General features: G+C 34.6%; 2 protein-coding genes across 3 annotated transcripts; one reads left to right on the plus strand and one right to left on the minus strand.

Annotated features, from left to right (window-relative positions):
• Positions 1-720: 720 nt before the first annotated feature.
• Positions 721-12389, plus strand: LOC142636252 (phosphatidylinositol/phosphatidylcholine transfer protein SFH1-like). 2 transcript variants are annotated; one of them, XM_075810404.1, is made up of 11 exons: positions 721-943; positions 1064-1092; positions 3515-3598; positions 3720-3773; positions 5013-5090; positions 5252-5305; positions 5430-5489; positions 5652-5747; positions 6694-6795; positions 10627-10707; positions 11738-12389. In XM_075810404.1, exons 1-11 carry the CDS (start codon positions 889-891, stop codon positions 12053-12055), a joined length of 1011 nt encoding a protein of 336 aa, XP_075666519.1. In that variant the 5' UTR covers positions 721-888; the 3' UTR covers positions 12056-12389. The 2 variants fall into 2 exon arrangements, with proteins under 2 accessions (XP_075666519.1, XP_075666520.1); XM_075810405.1 differs by lacking the exons at positions 721-943; positions 1064-1092 and adding an exon at positions 1895-2035.
• Positions 12390-12829: 440 nt separating this feature from the next.
• LOC142637498 (WEB family protein At1g12150) lies at positions 12830-15183 on the minus strand. The gene is made up of 2 exons (XM_075811770.1): positions 15004-15183; positions 12830-14700 (listed from the first exon to the last, which is right to left on the minus strand). Exons 1-2 carry the CDS (start codon positions 15181-15183, stop codon positions 13147-13149), a joined length of 1734 nt encoding a protein of 577 aa, XP_075667885.1. The 3' UTR covers positions 12830-13146.
• Between the last annotated feature and the right edge of the window lie 4242 nt (positions 15184-19425).

Raw genomic sequence — 19425 nt, forward strand, 5'->3', positions numbered from 1 at the left:
GTACTCATAATGATTTTATTTTAATCCAAAATTCTAAACCTTAGGAACCAAATGTAGTAATTGAAAAAAATTTGTTGAACTAAATTGTGACTGGATCAAATCACAAAGATATATATATTTTTTGAAAATAAAATATAAGATTCAATTAATAAGGACGTATCGTAGTTTCATTTAAATCTAAACTTTGGTTAATAAAAAGAATATATAACATAACATTAGATAATATGGATTATGCACAAAAGAGTTTCATTTGAATCTAAACTTTATGGATTATGCACAAAAGAGTTTCATTTGAATCTAAACTTTATGGTGATAAATATAACAATAAAATATTTGTATTTTTTGTTGTTGTTGTTGTTGATAATATGATAGATGAGAGGAGAGTGATTTGAGCGGTAGAGACATAACCACAATCACACCAAAAACCAGCAGATGCAGCAAATGAAAGTTATAGAGGAAGCATAGAAGCTTGTTCTGCTTTTTCATCTGTAAGATAACAGAAAAACAACAACATAACTACGTATAAGCAAAAGCAAAAAAAAAAAATAAAATAAAATAACGTTATCTTTTTATTTCAGTGAGAGAGATATAATTTTTAGGTAGAGAGTCAAAGTAAGGGGACTGTCTTGTAGGCCCACCTTTGTTGACCTCTCTCTCTCTCTCTCTCAAGGTTTTTTTTTTTTTTTTTAATATATATATGGTAGATGTAGTGTACTTTTTAGCTGGTAACTTGCCTCTGTATGTCACCAAGCTCGAGTAAAAAAAAAAAAAAAAAACCCAGAAAGAGTCAAAGAAGAGAGAGAGAGAGAGAGAGAGAGAGAGCTTGAAAAGTAGTGATTTTTTGGGGGTGTGCATTTGGCATTTGTGGAAATTTGTGGAAGAGAAGAAATGGGTATTGCTTCTCAGGAAGTGATCAGGCAGTTGCAAGCACTAATAGATCAAGGTCTCTGCTTCACCCAACTTCCTGCTCTTACTTTCTCTTTTTTCATTTAAAGATCACTTTTTTAATTTTTTTTTAAAATGCTATTCTTTTGCATTAATTTTTTTTTTTGAATAATGGCAGTTGAGGAGCCATTGAAGAAAACATATCAGGTTTGCATTTCCCCTCTTTTCCTGTATTTCTTTTTTTTTCTAAATTTTATATTTTTGTGCATTTTGTTTAGTAACTTTCTAGTTGCAATTGAGCAAAAAATGAAAGCTAGATATTTTTTTTTTGGGTGAATTTTGTGAGAAATAGAGTTTGATCCTGAATTATCTTAATAGTTGGTTGGCTGATTGAATGGTTTGATCTGGCAACTGGGTCTTCTTGGTGCCTACTAGCTCTTTTTTGTGTGGCGAACTGAATGTGATGTGATTCAGTGCAAGGGTCTAATATGAATTAATTCCTGGCAACACAGTGTGATTTGAATTCACAAGCTGAAGTTCATTGCTTCTCTTTCTTCAGAGTCATAACTACAATCAATTATTCACGTGGAGTCAGATAAGATTCAATTGCCACACATTCCCATTTGTGTGGCTGATAAGATTCAATTATTCATGTGGAGAATAAAACCTGGAGTACATGTGTGACCATTCCCAGAATGTGATATGAGCAAAGAGTACTTGACAAGGCATAAGGTCGGCTTTGTGGACTGTGTAAGACTCAATGGAAGTGGTTATGCTATGCCCTTACCACAATGCCTCAAAGATTTTAGCATGTGACCTGTTAACCAAGTGATTAGATCTGTGTGGATTGTCAGCTATGATGGGTGTCCACAGGATTTGGCATATTCTACACTACTTGGTCATCAAAAAAGTAGTTCCTGGAAATATTCCATGGGTTGTCATTTAATGTGGTGTTTGGCTGCCAATTTGGTAAATCTCATTCATTTTAAATTGTATTTCTCTTGCAAAGTGCGACAGGTCACAAGCTTTTCTTAATGGTGTCAAGGATTCTTGGTTTTCATATCCAATGTTGGGCAAGTTTGGAGGGTGAAGTTAGAAATGATTGCATGTTGCCTGCATCAAAGTATCTAGACTCCACCCACTGTACAAGGTCATTATATCTTCTCAATTGAGGGAAAACAAGCACTGTAGTTTCTGTTAGAATGATTGCTGATTTCTACTTGCTAAGTTTGTAAGTGTTGGCTAATTCCATTACAAAGGTTGTATTCAAATATTTGGATGTATTTCATTTATTGTAAAAGTTAGTCCTAAGCTGCCATGAAGATCTCAAGAGAATTGAAAACTGAGAATTTCACTCAAACATTAAAGCATAGCCCGTCACTTGCTCGAAGCTTGCTTGAGTGAGATTGCATTGATCATAATTCTGTTTCTACTTTCATAAGGGCTTTCATAACTTGCTAGCACACCTATAGAAACCATGCCTTGCATGGGCTTCAATAGAGAAAAGTGCTGCTACACCCATAGAAACACAAAACCTTTGCATTTTTTCTTCCTTCAGCAAGACTGAAAAACCTTTATATTCTACACGCTCATCTTGTGATCCTAAAGAAAGTGATTTAGAGGTTTTTTTGAAATTATGAGAGCTTTTACGGTGAGTCCTCTCCATCAAATCTTTAAGGAGATCCTTGGAGTTTCAAGGGTTCTGGTTCATGTAGATGAGGTTTGTTTGTGGAGGATTTTGACTATGGAAGATTCTAGAGGTTCTATAGTTATTGCGGTGGGAAGGCAAACAAGTCGTTTCAGAGGTTGCAGCAGATTCTAGTGCCAAGGTTTTGTGAATAGACTATTTGTAACTGCTTTTTCTATTGTGAATTTTCTGCAGAATTGAATCCCTGGAGTGTTTTTTACATTGAAGATGTTCTTCACTGGTTTTCCACTTGGTTACCAAATATGCGTCTTTTTATTGCTTTTTTGTTTTCTTGCTAACGTGGTGTCCATAATTCACCGAGCACCTAACTATTCTTCTGGGTATGTGTAGTCCCCCGATCCCACACAGTAGGTAATTATGGAGAGTAATTCCTTTAGGATTTGGCCCAAGATGCTGGCTAAGAATTTTGAACATAGGATCTCATGAGGCCTTGGGAACTGCTAGACCATCTCCTTTCATTATATTTATTGCGTTTAGATTTTGTACTTGATAACTGTGGTTGAACTATCTATATGCGTGGATTAGTTCATAATAAACTTGTCCAATCAATCATTAAATAACTTGTTAAATTCCCAGTGTAAAATACATAATGGTCTACATCAGATTTTTCACTACTGAATATTTTGGAATATAAGGAAGAATTATACTCTAGGGGGTGTTTTTGAAATAGACCCAAACCCTTGGGGGTAATTTTGCATTTAGGCCTACATTATTTATGGAGATAGTTCGTCTTTAAGGGTTGGAGGGGATGGAAGAAGTTTTTTTTTTTCCTAATCTTTTCATGGAGCTGGTGAAAAATTTAGTGTAGTTTGTAGGTAAGAAATTCTTGCTTTGAGCATCACTTCGTGCTATGCTCCTAATCTAAATTAATTAAAATTTGAGTTTATTGTATGGATGTAACAATTATTTCTTTATCTGCAGAATGTTCATCAAGGGTATCCAACTGAAACTTTAGCACGTTTCCTAAAAGCAAGGGAGTGGAATGTTGCCAAAGCTCACAAAATGGTTGGATATTAGTCTTTGGTTGAAAACTTTTGCAAATCTTTACAATTTTATGTTATTGAAACATTCAACTATGATTCCCATTTTAATTGTTGACATACTTTATGCTTGTATGATGTTCCAGTTGTTGGATAGTTTAAACTGGAGGGTACAGAGTGAGATTGACAACATCTTAGCAGTAAGTTTGTATTTTTTTTTTTCTGCTTAAGGTGTCATATTTTCTTGAAGCTCATAATTTATTCAATGATGTTTAATTGCTGATTATTTTTCCAAATATATGATATCAACTGATCATTTTCGTAAGATCTTTGGTTACTTTGATCTATCAAATTAGAGATCAGCTCATAGAATCCTTTCTTTTCATTTTGTTTAAGGCAAGGTGGTACCCAATGCCATATTGTGTAATTGATAAAAAGTCAAAAATCTTTTGCGTGATATAAAATGCATTAACCCCTTGTCTGCAATTTACCTTGCGTACCAATTTCTGGTTTTTTTTTTTTTTGTTGCAATTATTCATAAACTAAATTTATCATTAACTTTTGTGGTTACCTAGTCTGAGTGCCTATATGACCAATATGGTTATTGAGGCTACCATGGGTGGGTCATCATAGTTCTAGAATTATGGAGGCCACATTTGGATGTTATATCCTTTAATCTATTGGCATAGCAGTGGCTTCTTGATCTGGCCAGCATATAGAAAACCACTACCTATAATTTCCAAAGTTATGGATGAAATCATGTTAGAGCAGCTGGACTGTCAAGTTGTTAGACTCCAAGCACTAATTTTTTTTTTTTTTTATTGTAAGTAATGCAATTGTATTAAAAATCAAATATACTTTATGTTCACAATGATGAACACAAAGTGTCCAAAAAGTACAAAAGTCTCAAAAGGAAAATCTAAGAGAAACTTGAAACTCTAAATTAGAAGAACATTGTGTGAAACCTCAAATCTGGGACCAGTCAAAAAGAGTCCAAGCAAACAAAGTTTTCAATTGATCCAAGTGGCTCTCCATATCTTCAAAAGTACGCCTATTCTGCTCCTTCCAAACAAGCCACATCAAACAAGTTGGCACCATGTTCCAAATATCTGAGTCTTGTTTGCAAACCAATTTCTCAAAGCACTAATGTTTCTTATCATTAGTTGAACATCAACACACACACACACACACACACACACACACACACACACACACACATTAAACACAGCTTTATTTTTATTATTATTATTATTATTATTATTATTATTATTATTATTATTATTATTATTTATTTATTTATTTTTTGTAATACTGATAATGTTTTGGTCAAATTGTGTTAGCTTAGTGGTTTTGTTCAAAATAAAAAAACTATAAGTATAGTATTGGCCATTGCCAATGAATTCTTTTGTTTCTCATGTGGATGCTGTTTCTTTATACAGAAACCCATAGTCCCTACTGATCTGTACAGAGCAGTGCGTGATTCACAGCTCATTGGACTGTCAGGTTACTCAAAAGAGGTTCTCATTCTCAACCAAAAAATTATTTGCATTCTTTGTTCTTTGGCTAGGATAGTGTTTATGTATTATATACTGCAATATGTTGCTCCATGGGGATCACCTAATTCAAAGTTACGATTATAGTTGCATTACTCATTTTTTTTTGTCTTATTACTCTCCAGGGACTGCCTGTCTTTGCAATTGGTGTTGGGCTCAGCACATTTGACAAAGCATCTGTAAGTATTATGATAAAATTCCTTATTTACATTTCATTGGTACCAGTTCTAATATGAAACTACAATTTCTACTGCCTGGTCTTAATAATTTATATTTGTTTATGTTCCTTTTTTTTTTTTGCAGGTGAACTACTATGTGCAGTCACACATTCAAATCAATGAATATCGGGACTGTGTAATTTTGGTGAGCATGAAAGTTTGGAATCTCTTAGAAATTTCTGTTGTTTTAACCTCTATGCTCTTTTTTTTTTGGGATAAGTATTTTAGCCTCTATACTCTGTTACAGCATTTTGCATAAATTTTTTTTAAGTCACTGTGTTGATTAATACATAAACTGCGTTTGTAGCCTTCTGCATCTAAAAAATATGGGCGGCCTATTACCACTTGTGTAAAAGTTTTGGACATGACTGGCCTAAAGCTTTCAGCACTGAGTCAGATTAAGGTATAATAACTTGCCACTGTTGAAGTTTATGTATTTTCTTCCCCGTTGACCCATTTAACTTTGTGAACAATCTTCTTATTACGCCCATAAATTATGATATATATTTGTTTTTTAGATACTTATAACGTTTCTCTATTAGTATCAAAAAACAAAAATAGTTACTGCATTACTCCTGTACTTGGATGGGAAGTATTTATAACCAAGCCGTACACATTATTAATCTACTTTGAATTTTTGACTCACATGCAATGTTTTTTGGACATTCTCAAGATACATTAATCAGAGTACACAAGAAGGAAATTAAACACTTGGGGAATTTATGAGTGGAAAGTATGATTGTTGAACTCTAAGACGAGCAACATATGATTAGCACTCCATAATAAGTTTCTGTGTAACATCAAATGGGGAAAAAATAATTCAAAGGATGATGTGGCTACTCAAATTACACGTCATTTGTTGGTAAGGGAAAATCTTAGGTATAATTCATTAAATACTGTACTTTAGGTTCCCAATTAAATTCAAACACATGGCAGCATTGATCAATTCTCAAGAATTAAATTCAATGCAGCGATGTGTTTGAATTTAATTGAGAACCTAAGGTACAACACCTATAGAATTCTACCTAGGTTTTGCACTATTGGTAATATAAACGTATGTTCTGATACTCATATGTACCTTCAAAATGCTCAGCATCAAGCAAAGGTTTTTTTGGCTTTGGGCATACTGAAACAACAAATTTTAAGTAATTAACTATCCCTAAGAGAAGAACTCCATATATATTGTCTGAAGCCTGGGAATCTGAATTAATCTTATATTGGATGACACATATTGCAAGGGATACATAACAGTCAAGAACCACTTTGCACTTTATCTGTTGAGCTTTGTAGTGTATAAACTTTTAATGCCATGCAACAATTACTTGGTCTTGTGTTTTCTGCTCTTGCAGTTATTGACAATTATATCAACTATTGATGACTTGAACTACCCAGAGAAGACACATACATATTACGTTGTAAATGTTCCATATATATTTTCTGCATGTTGGAAGGTAAGCCTTGATGTTGTTGATCATTACAATTTAATATTCTGGTTTGCTATAAACCAGTGTTTCCCCTTGATGCATTGGCAGTGGTGGCTCTAGAAATTTTGTTCAGGGTATTCATTAAGAAATTTAAATTAAACAAAATTTGATAAAAATAAAACTTGAATATACTGACATAGTAAAACAGTCACAAATACATAAAATTTTAAAATTTCCTTTTACAAGTTTTTCATATTTTGAAATTGTTGTATGATAGCTTCATTATTAATACTATCAGTTACATCTTTTCCAATGTACACAACAAAGTAATCATTAAACTTCTTATCTCCCTTTCAATTACCAACATCTTGTCTAAATAAGTAACCATATAAACAAAATGCATCATCTTTTTTTATGATATGTTCCAATCAATATTTTGTATTCTTTAAACTAATCTTTTTTTTTGATAAGTAATCCGGAAGCTTTTATAAATGAAGGAAAGAAAGTCATACAAGGAGTTCATGATGATGAACAATAAGAAAAGTCTACTAGGAAACAAAGTTAAGGGAGGGCAAAAACTCAGCGAGAGAAGAGCAATTAGAAAACCCCCAACAACGAGACCACTCTAAGAGACTACGCTGGCGTAATAGATTCAACTCAACCAAGGTCTTCTCTTTGTCTTCAAAGGAACGACGATTTCGTTCCAACCACACAATCCACATTAAGCACCCTGGAACCAAATTCCATATGTCCGACTTATCCTTTCCATGCCACTGATGCCAACAAGGAATCAACTCCGCCACCGATCCTGGCATAACCCAAAGAATCCCAAAGGTCTGAAGCATACAAGACCAAAGAGAATGGGTAACAGGACAATGCAAAAGAAGATGGTTAACCGACTCCCCATCCTTGCAACACAAGCAACACCTATTAACCAAAGGCCGACCCTTAAGCATAAGGTTGTCCAAGGTGAGGATCCGACCATGAGCAGCAGACCACAGAAAGAAAGCCACGCGCTTGGGGATCTTTGGTTTCCAAACCCCCTTCCAAGGAAGCCAAGAATTCGAAGCACCTCGGATCGCGAGGTAGTAAGACCGAGTGTCAAACATACCATCCCCTTTAAGCCGCCAGTAAAGGGTATCTCTCCTACTACCCTGTGGAATGCGGGATTGGATAAGCCGGAGTAGAGAAAACGAAGCAGCCAACTCCCAATCTTCAAACGCTCTATAAAACGTTAAGTTCCATACTCTAACAGTACCCCCTTCTGGAATCCACAAAACCTCAGAGATACAGGCATCCTTGACCGCTGAACACACATAAAGCTCAGGATAGAGAACTTTTAGGGTATCGTCACCAATCCACCTATCATGCCAAAAACGGATACGAGTTCCTTGCCCCACTACAAAAGAAAGATGCTTAGAAAAGTCCTCCCAACCTTCGTTAATGCTTCTCCAAAGGCCGCACCCATGGGACCTCCTGCAGTCTCTAGTCCTCCACCCCCTTTGATCCTCGCCATATTTTGAAGAGATAACCCGACGCCACAGGTGGGTATCTTCATGGCCATATCTCCACAGCCACTTCCCTAATAAAGCTTGATTAAACGACACCACCTTTCTTAACCCCAATCCACCCATCTCAACGGGTAAACACACCTTATCCCAAGTCACCAAAGGATATTTAAAACTCCCCTCAGAAGACCCCCAAAGGAAATTCCTCTGAATACTTTCCAATCTAGTCGCCACTGCTTTAGGAATAGTAAAGAGAGATAGAAAGTATGTCGGGAGACTTGAGAGAGTACTCTTTAATAACATGAGCCTACCACCCTTAGATAAATAGAGACGCTTCCACCCAGAGAGCCTCTTCTCCATCTTTTCCAAAATAGGATTCCAGATCAAGGGAGACTTAAAAGAAGACCCCAAAGGCATCCCCAAATATTTCATAGGCAAACTGCCTACTCTACACTGAGGCACATTAGCCAAAGCATCTAGATTATTCACCTCCCCAACGGGGACAATCTCGCTTTTCCCAACATTGACCTTCAAACCCGTAAACGCCTGAAAACAAGACAACAACATCCTAATTGACGCTCCTTGAGGCCTCACAAAATATGATGGTGTCATCCGCAAATAAAAGATGGGAAATACTCACCCCAGCAGAGTTCACAGCTCCCACCTGAAATCCCCGAATAAGATTACACTCCTCTGTCTTCTTCAAAAGTTTACTTAAAACCTCCATTATCAAAAGAAACAATAACGGAGATAGGGGATCCCCTTGTCTCAACCCACGGGAGCTACCAAAAAAACCTTCAGGGGACCCATTTACTAGGACAGAGAAACGGACAGATGAAATGCAAGCCTTGATCCACCCCCTCCATTTCACCCCAAAACCCATCCGGCCCAACAAATAAAACAGGGCCTCCCAGTTCACATGATCATAAGCTTTCTCAATATCCAGCTTGCAAACCACACCCGGAACTCTGCTCTTCAACCTACTATCCAAGCATTCATTTGCAACAAGCACTGTACCCAGAATTTGCCTTCCGCCAACAAACGAATTCTGAGTCTCAGAGATGAGATTATCCAAAACCCTCCGCATCCTATTAGCCAACACCTTGGATAACAGCTTATAAACACTACCAACCAAACTAATGGGGCAAAAATCTTTAATATTAACGGCACTACACTAACAGCTTATAAACACTACCAAGCACTACACTACGCAGCCACGCGGTGAGCACAGAGCGAACTATTCTTTAAACTAATCAAGTTTAAATCAATGCAATACACCACTAATTTCTTTTTTAGGGAAATCATGGCTAAGAGGTTGACAAGAACATCTTTGTAAATATACTCATTTTCTTTTCTCTTGATCGTTTGGATGAAAAGATGAGACATTTTCTCAAAGCTGAGGATCTAAAAGAAAATTATTCAAGTGAATATGAATTTGCTTAGAAGATAAATAATGCAATAAAAGTGATTTCCTTATAAGAATTTTGTCTATAGTGCTAACAAAACAAATAAAGGTTAAGCTACAAGTTCGTTCAACATATTCAACGTAGGCATCAAACCGTTACATTAATCATATTCAATAAAATATTGAAGTATTATTTTAGTGCATATGTGTATATACAAGATGTATCACATAAATCCAATAAATTCAGCTAAAGACTAAAACAAGCACTAATTGACTAGCTATTGGAAAATATGCATTTCTTTTATTAAAAAGTAGCAATTTTAAAATGTGATTTGAAAACACAATTTAAAATATCATAATTAAACATTTGATTTGGGCTTTTAGGTTAATTTGTTTGTTTGGAAATTTTTTGAAAAATGCTACATCCATAATATTTTCACAACAAATCCTAGTTGGCAATTGTTACTAGTTCTAATTTACATATCATTAAAATTGTTTTTTTGTTCACCAATAATAACCTGCCACTAAGGATTTGTTATAAAAGTGTTGAGAACATGTTGTGAACATAACATTTCTCACAATTTTTTGGTTTAATCTTCAATGAACCAAAATTTTGGAGAAGTCAAGTTTTATTTTTAATGGGCATATTTTTATTTAGGATGTTTAGGTTTTTTTTAGGGTGGTCAAATTTTTTTCTAGGTGGTCAACAACCCATGTTAATTTGGAATTTCATTTTTTTTAAGCATAATTTTTTTTTCCCAAGTTGAGGGTGGTCACTGGACCACCCTCAGTTATACATGGCGCAGCTAGTGTGCATTGGTTCAATTTGAACGCTTGTTTATGTATTGAGTTCATTCAGGAGTAAATGCCTTCCATTTTCTTCATCTTCTTTTCCCTATACAAACCTTTTGGGTATGGCAACAATGTAACTTTAACTATTAGCAGGTTGTCAAGCCACTTTTGCAAGAGAGGACAAGGAAGAAGATTCAGGTCTTGCCAGGTTGTGGACGAGATGAGCTCTTGAAGGTAAAATGGTTTCAGAATGTCTTAAAATATTGAGAATATATGAAATCTGCTCCCATTATCCAAAATCTTTTGTAATACTTGACTTAGATATCATTTGGATGCTTATGTATAGCTTCTTCTTTTACCACTGACTGTAATTGTCAGTGTTCCTCCGTCTTTAATACAATTAGTTGCTAACCTATGTGATACACAGGAAAGTTGATAAATTTTTTTTATTTTATAAAATGATATTTATTTAAATATATTAATAAATAAAAAGTCAAATTACAGAAATTTCAGAAAAGATGCAATCTAATTGAATTAGAATTTGTTTAGCAAAGGCCAAAAGTAATTTAATCAGAATGTTTAGTGTTAGGTTGCCTTTTATTTTACTAAAACACTGAATTTTATTTCTTTAAACTCACATATTAAAAAAGTCAATTGAAAAAAAACATATTATACTGATGTGAAAAAATGTAGGATTCCAAAACTTACGTGGCAACATAACAAAGAGTTAACCAAAAATCTAGCCAAACTCCAAAAAATTTGCAAGGCATGGTTGTTGTATATAGATTATACGGATATGGATTTCATATTCATGGTGTCCCAGAGATCATTAGTGGAATACTCTTATAATAACTAGTAGTTTTGACCCAGTATCTTTGCTGCTGTTAGCAAAGCTTTGTTCAGATATTGGATAGGTTGCATAATCAATGTTTAAGTGGCATTATAATTTAAGGCCATGGGATGGGGTGGAATATTCTCCTATTTATAGCAGACTTCAGGGCATGGATGCTGGAGTTTCAGCCTTTTGCTCTGTTTCAGTCAATAATCAAGCCTCCTGTATTCCTCTTCTGATGTCAAGTACTTGTTGAAAGGTGTGTTAAAAATACTGGCTACAGATAAAGGATGCAATGGCAAAAGTTCTATGTTTCCTTAACACTAGAACTCAAGTGAATACTGAATATGCAGAATAGCTGTTGAATGGTTTTTAGTCTGCTGTTCTCTTGTTTCAGATGACTAATCTTGTTGGTTTTTGTGTTTGATGTAGATAATGGATTATGCTTCTCTCCCACATTTCTGTAGAAAAGAAGGCTCTGGATCATCTCGGCATTCAGAGAATGGATATGAAAATTGCTTTTCCTTGGACCATCACTTCCATCAACAGCTCTACAATTACATCAAGCAGCAAGCTTCAATACGTGAACGTGTTGCGCCCATAAAACATGGTTCTTTTCACGTGGATCTGCCTGAACCTGTTGCAGAAGGAACGGAGATTGCTAAAACCATAGAATCTGAGTTACATAAGTTTGGGAACGGGAATGGGATATCTGGCTCGCTAAATGGGCTCAAGATTAACAGTGATTGAAATTATGTAACTCAATTACTTTAATCATTTGCAGTGATACACATGAAAAGCCTTGATGAATGCCCATTCACGTTTTTGGAGCTGTGGAAGAAGGCATATGGTCTTCATGATCCATCTTTCTAGTTATACCATATAAATGTAATAATAGTGGCTTATGTTATCCCAAAATGAATTCCAATGGGAAAATCTATATGGTGTATGTAACTTAACATATTGGCTGGATAATCAGTTTATAAGATACCCTCAGCCTGACAATTCTCTAGAGAATTGCATTGTAGTTTGCACAGATTTATGTCTAATATTACTAGGACAGAAGAATCTGTTTCAGAATTTAGCAGTTTGTAGCTTTGACTGTTAACTATTGGTTTGATATACTTCATTGTTTTGGCTGCTGGCTAATAATTAATTGTTTGAAAATTCGTTTTTTATATTTAAAAAGTCAAGTTTTTGTTGAAAGCAATTTCTTTTACCAATGCAAATGACCATGGAGTGCTCTGCGTTGATCGGTTCTGAGAATGGGAGATAATCAAATAGTTTGGCCCCTACTGGCCCCTCGTCCGTTCTATTACCATTCTGTACTTTGGATTACTGGATGCTTTCAACAGCCGTGGGTCCATGGTTTCTTTTGATTTACTGACTTCATAAACGACCATTGAAGAACATATCTCAAAATGTGAAATATGTGTAAGCTATATATGTCTCTTTTTCCCTGTTATATTCATCTCTTTAGTTCTGTATTGACAAACCTGATGATCCATTAGGGAACACCTACATAATTTGCTAAACATTTAGCTATCGCTACTGAGAATCCAATGAAAGGGAGAAATTACAATGAAGGATTTTTGGCTACACAATGTCAGGGTTCAACATTTTTTTTCTTCCTGTTTTTGAATCTCTCAAATTTGCACAATTGTGTTAAGGAAGACGCCTAACTAACATGGCTGCCTCATCTGGGAAATGAGGAGCTCCAGTCACTCTAGTTTATCTTCAAATGCAAAGGTGTCATTGAGATTGAGCAAACGTGATATTGCAAAGCACATATTTTCTCTTGATTCATCCTGATCTCTCTAGCAGGTGCTGCTTTTACAATCCTAAAGCAGTAGGGGGGTTGACCCTGACAACCTCCCTGAATCCTCTTTAAAAGAAGAAGCTTCAGAACTCCCAATTTTTTCTTGTTGTCGCCACCTCCGTAGTTCACCCTCGACCATTGTTTTTGCTGACTCTGCCATCTCTGCTTTTGTCAGAGCTATCTTGGTTGCAGTCTTCATTTCATCAATTTCTTTCAGATTGGCCTCCAACTTGCTATCTGCTTCATTTTTACTTGCACTGATTGCTTCTAACTGAGTCATGGCAGCTAGCTCTTGCTTTTCAGCTAAATTTATAGACTCCTGGGCTTTCCTACTCAAGGAGTCGAACCGCTTCAATGACAACTTGATCGTGGGAGCAGAATCTGAGTTCAAAGAGTGAAGAGTATTCTTTTTCTCAGATAAAATCCTCATCCCATCAAGGGCCCTCTTTTCAGCTGCCTTTGCTTCCTCAGCCTTTCTCAAGGCAAGTTCTAGTATTTTCTCTGCTTCCTCTGATGCAATTCTGGCGGCTTCAGCTTCTTGCCTCAGCTCATTAGCATTTCTCTTCATCTCTTCTGCTTCCCGTTTGGCATTTTCAGCTTCTGATAATAGCTGCTGGAGTTTCAGTTCTGCCACTGCCTTGCTATTCTGTACTTCAGTATTCAGCTTAGCAGCTAAGGATTCTTCTGCCACTTCCTTCTCCTTCAATTCAGCCTGCTCTTTCTTCACATCCTCCAGTTCCAGCCGAAGGGAACTCACTGATTTTCGAAGAGAGCTTTCTTCTTCAGCAAGTTTCTGCAGTGTCTTTGTGGATTTGTTGAGCTCTGAGGTTACAACTCTCACACTATCCATTTCAGAAGTATGTGCCTTCTTCATCTCCTCTTGTAGGACTTCAATCTCTGCACTTGTTTCTGCAAATTTAGCCTCTAAATTTCTATCTGATTCAGGATCAACCTCTTTTTTCAAGGACAACACTTTTTTCTCTACTTCTTCCTTGGCAGATTTGAATGATTTTATGCAGGCATCCTTTTCCGCCACAATCTTTGAGTGTTCTTGTTGGGCTTGTGGGGTGGCATGCTTTAGATGTTGAATTGATGATTGCATTGCTGCAATTTCCTTTGAAAGCTCACTAGCCTTTTTTGTGTTAATGTTTACAGAACGCTTAGCTTCTGCTCCTTGTTGGAATGCAGCCAATTTTGCTTCCAAGGCAGCATCAAAATCCTGCCGAATTTTGTTGAGCTCTTGCTTTGCAGAATCAAGTTCAGTAACAATGGTTGTGTACTCCTTTCTTGCATAATCCAGTTCTTGTTTCCAAGCTTCATGTCCAATGGCATTTCTTGATTTTTCCACTTCAAGGTTCTTGGGTTTATTCTTCAAAGCTTCTGCAGCTTCAATTAATGATTGCTTGGACTCATTTACAGATTTGAGCTTGGTGGTCAAATCTTGCACTGTTCTCTTAGCCTTTTCAAGCTCTGTAAGTGCCCGAGTTTTTGTACATTGTGTCTTCAATAGATGTTGCTTAATCTCGTTTAGTTCATTCTGGGCCAATAGAAGTTGTGTCTCCTTGTCCAGTACATTCTGGCAAATAAGGAAGAAAAAGGTCACATCTTTATGACATTAGGCCAAGAAGATGCTACATAAAAGAGAGATCATCATATCTTATGTTCACCATCATTGTCACTCAAGCATTGCAACTTTATAGTTTAGATTAAAGGTTATTTGGGTTTTCATTAAGACATATTCCAGAAAATCATTGGTGGCTATTGCACAACCTTTGCATCGCAGGCAATGGACCCTAGCCTCTAATTCACTAATAATATAAAAAAATCCTGGTGTTCAGTCTCTAACAATGTGGCTTGGCAATGGAATAATCATATGTACCTCTGAAGAAAGTTTTGACTTCCTGACAGCAGATTTGTCCCTAGAGACAGCTACTTCACCAAATAGACTAACAGCAGCTTTGACAGATTGGAAAGGTGCCCTGGTGTCGATCTCTCCCACCTCCATCCTCGAAGAATCTGGAGGAACCTTTTGGCGATCTTTCATGCAGATATTGACCATCTCTTCCTTTGGAACTTAGCTGCAAAATCAATTGAAATTAACATCATGCAGAATTGAGACATAATAGCAGCAAAAAGGTCAATTACTTTTGAATTGTCAAGTCGAAAATTATCATTTGATTAAGAATTTTTATCCAAATTATGAAGATAATTATATTGAAACCTCATGGCACCCTAGGAGTTCTTGGAAAGGATCGCATATAAAACTAAAAATTTGTAAATGATTGAGAATGTTTATATAAAATTCAAGACTAAGATCAGAGACAATTGGACAATTCTACAAAAGGACAAATACGTCTTCAATTGAGTCGAATAATTCGAACTACATATCAAAAATGGATAAATGAAACTGTCAAATGCCTTATTATATCTCCAGGCATAAGTTGATGTAGCAGAAATTCTAATTTCAATTACCAAAGACACACAGAAACATATAGAATCTATCAGAGAATGCGATATCATATGCCTATTTCTACAGCCAAAACACAATTGATATTATTGGTTGAATTTGGCTAGAATAATAAGATTGTAGCATGTATCATCCAATTTCGCGAAACATATAGTGCAACATTAACATTAATCAAACTAAGAACAACATGGTTAATATTACAAACAAGAAAGGAATTCAAAAAATTGAAAACTTTGAATACATGAACATTATTAGATATGAACTGAAAATTGCGAAAGCCTTACATGAATTGAAATTGAATAATCATTAGAAGAAGACCACGCACCCAAAAAGACTTTGAAATAAATTGCCAAGCCTGAGATTGAATTTAAGAGATATACAAATTTTTTTTTTGATAAAGATATATACAAATTTTGATGGACCTTAAAAGAACAAAAATGATAATACAGGCTGGATGGTATTTGAAAACAAGAACATCCCAAGATTAAGGTTATAGTTTTTATTAGTTAAAACTTAAAAGCCTTTTTTACCTTGTACAATTAACTGTCCTGATATGGCGGGGAAGACAGATCGCTTTGAGGTGGATTTTTACGGTACATTCCAACCGTATTGTTGTTCGTAAAAGACAAGATTGGCCTCAACTGTAAGGGTTTGCTTCAAACAAATGTGATAACTCTTGGCCCCTTGGGGGCTTGGAGAAGGGCATATGTGGAAAAGGACAAGTAGGTATTTTGGGCAATTTAAAATATTTTTTAGACAACTACCGCAAACACTCTTGACATGATGGTTTTTCTATAAATATAAGTACTTGTGAGATAGGGGTACAAGGATCGATGTTTAAATCTTCACATGGAAGTTTCACATACATACAAATGAAGATGTCTGCTTTTTGTTAAGATGACCAAAAACCATCTTGATGCACCTTAGCTAAGAGTACTATAACTTAACTAGTACAAAATAATAATTACATATATAATAACATTTTCGGGTGTTTCCAATGGGAAAGTCCTTGGTTCAAATCCTTTCATAAGCAAAACTAGAAATTTTGCTTGAGGACAACTATTAATCAATAAAATACACACTTTTGTCTTTACTTTAATGTGACAGGGTAATGTTTTAAGATTTTCAGGAATGTTAAAAGATTTTTATGTTTGGTTACAAATCACATCAGAGAATCAGATGCCAGGGTATCTGGATTCCCCATCAACCCCTTTTTGTAGGAATGTGAATTCCCTTTAAAACAGGTAGGTAGCCATATTCCCAAACTTAAAAGAAATTATATTTTTTATAAATTGACAATTTTAACTATTTTTTCTTATCATTCAAGTAAATGAGATAAAACGAAAAATAACTCGTCAACATCTCTTCTGTTGTCTTTATCTCTTTTCGCCAAAACAACATAAATAGGATATACAATTCTATTAATATATTCATTAAAAAAAATTTTATTTAGGTTTCACGTGTGGGAAAAAAAAAAAAAAAGGTTTGAAGAGGACCCTCCATTGTTTCCAGGTAGTCACTTTTAGTGTTGTTGTGTGTGTTGCTCAATAAATTATTAATGGGTCTATTTTCATGAAAATTTGTTAATGTATTTATTCGTATCTCAGATCTTGGTTTTGTTTAGTTGCTAGAAATATAGATTTGGATTGGTGGCTTAGTTTGTTTGTTTGTTTTTTTTAATTTTTTTTTTTTTTGTGTTTTTTGTGTTTTTTGTTTTTAGATTATTAGCTTTGTTTGGTTGAACTTAAAGAAGTTTTGAATTTTTTTGAGTTTTCTTAAATGTCAAGTTTTTATTTCTTGAGTATGATTGCAGTGATGACTCGACCACCACTAAATCATAAAAAGAAAATTTTAGTTGTGTTGCTTCATCAATTATTAGATTTACTCCGTCAAATGTGAATAATGTTAGTGTATATGGGTGCAATAGAGATTCTTTCTAGGAAGAGAAGAATTAGAAGAATTGGAGATTAATACTCAATCTTACTAGCAAAAGTGTTTTATGAGAAATGAGTAAAACTAACACCATATGAAGATTAATACTCAAACTTTCTTTCCAACTTCTTAATTTTACGTTTTTTTTGCAATTAATTTTTTAACATTATGACTTTTAATTAGAAGTGATCCTCTTGAATATTAGAATATAAAATATGTAGCACTTATTTTTGAAAGGAAGGAACTCATAACTTGGAGGGGAAGCACAAAATTAAAAAAATTCATCATTTTCTTAAGTGAAAGTGACCTTATTCAAAATTTTGGTCCCACACCCTTGAATCCGCCATCCCCCACTATCGAATATCCAAAAAAAAGAAAAAAAAGAGGTTAAATTACCAAATAGGTAATTTTAGTCTCATTAAAACATGTTGCATTAAATTAGCTAGGTCGTAGTTAAATTTTCCAATTGTTGTAATAATTGGTCAGGTTTGGCATGAAAGAGAGATTGAAATATTTTGTAATAACAAAAGAATATATATATATATATATATATATATATATATATATGTTTTGGACTGAATTTTTATGTGATTCAAAAATATTCCTAAACCTTAGCTTTAATAGGGAAAAAACTTGAGGACAACTTGGTAAAAATATATGAGAAATGATATGTCTACAGCATTTTTACAACAAAACCTAAGTGGCAAGTTGTTACTAGTTGTTATTGTTGAGGCCAAAAAGTATCTTAGTATTAGGTTTAAATTTGAACTAGTAACAAAGGTTACCTGTAATTTTTTGTGAAAATGTTGTAGACATAGTATTTCTCAAAATATATCTCCAACTCTATTTAAAATACCTGCAAAATATGACACTTCCCTATTAATCGAGAAATTATACGGTCCTCTGGTGGACCACGTCACTTGTCCACTATTCCACTAAAAGACTCTCACTTGTTTAAAATTGCTGATTCAGTAATCAGTTTCTGTTTAAAAAAAATTTCTAACTCAACAATTTTAAACAAATGTAAGTTTTTTAGCAGAATAGTGGACCACGTCACTTGTCCACCATGTGAACCTTATAATTTCTCCTATTAATCTATGTCTTCAAAACAAACTTATCAAATTTTTTTTTTTAAAAGAGAAATTATGACATTAGACAAAAAAAAAAAAAAAACCTCGTCATATGTGCAAAGTGCATGTGATGAGACTAGTATGTCATTAAGTCAATAAAACGGTTATATTCTTAAAAGAGGTTGCATATATAGCTCAACCTTTCTCATGTAAGGGTTGGATTAAAAAGATTAGGTGACAGCTTGGATAAAAATTGAATATTACTGGGCCAATATAGGCTTGAAATTATTTTTTAAAAAGTATAGGCTTGCGATTTCTTGGGCTCGTAACAAGTTATGTTGATATAGTAGGTGAATAAGTTAAACTGGATAATTATAAACTGATTGGGCCAATACTCAATTGATTTTTAATTTCCAAATATATACCTTTTTTTTTATTGTGTTTGTATGTCAAATTAAATAATCAATGAAACTATATTTCTATTTTTTTTCCATTAATCTCACAGTTTGAGATATGTTTAACCAGGTTGGTTCCAGTTAGCTTAACTGGTAAAGTCTCTAATGGTTGAATAAGAGATCTGGGGTTCAATCTTCGCCTACACCAAAAACTGATTGGTGTCTTGGTCTGATAATAAAGAGCTATTATCAGGAGCGGACGCCATAGGTTGAAATTCTCTAAAAAAAAGATATGTTTAACCAGTAACTAATTTGTGTGGGTTTCTCAAAAAAAAAAAAAAAAGTAACTAATTTGTGTGATGCATGAGAATGTATTTTGAAACATTACAGTGTCAAATTGTTTGGAGTATTATATATATTCACATGTATTTAAAATT

The sequence above is a fragment of the Castanea sativa genome, chromosome 5 (genome assembly GCF_040712315.1).
Source record: "Castanea sativa cultivar Marrone di Chiusa Pesio chromosome 5, ASM4071231v1".
In the NCBI taxonomy this organism is placed as follows: domain Eukaryota; kingdom Viridiplantae; phylum Streptophyta; class Magnoliopsida; order Fagales; family Fagaceae; genus Castanea; species Castanea sativa.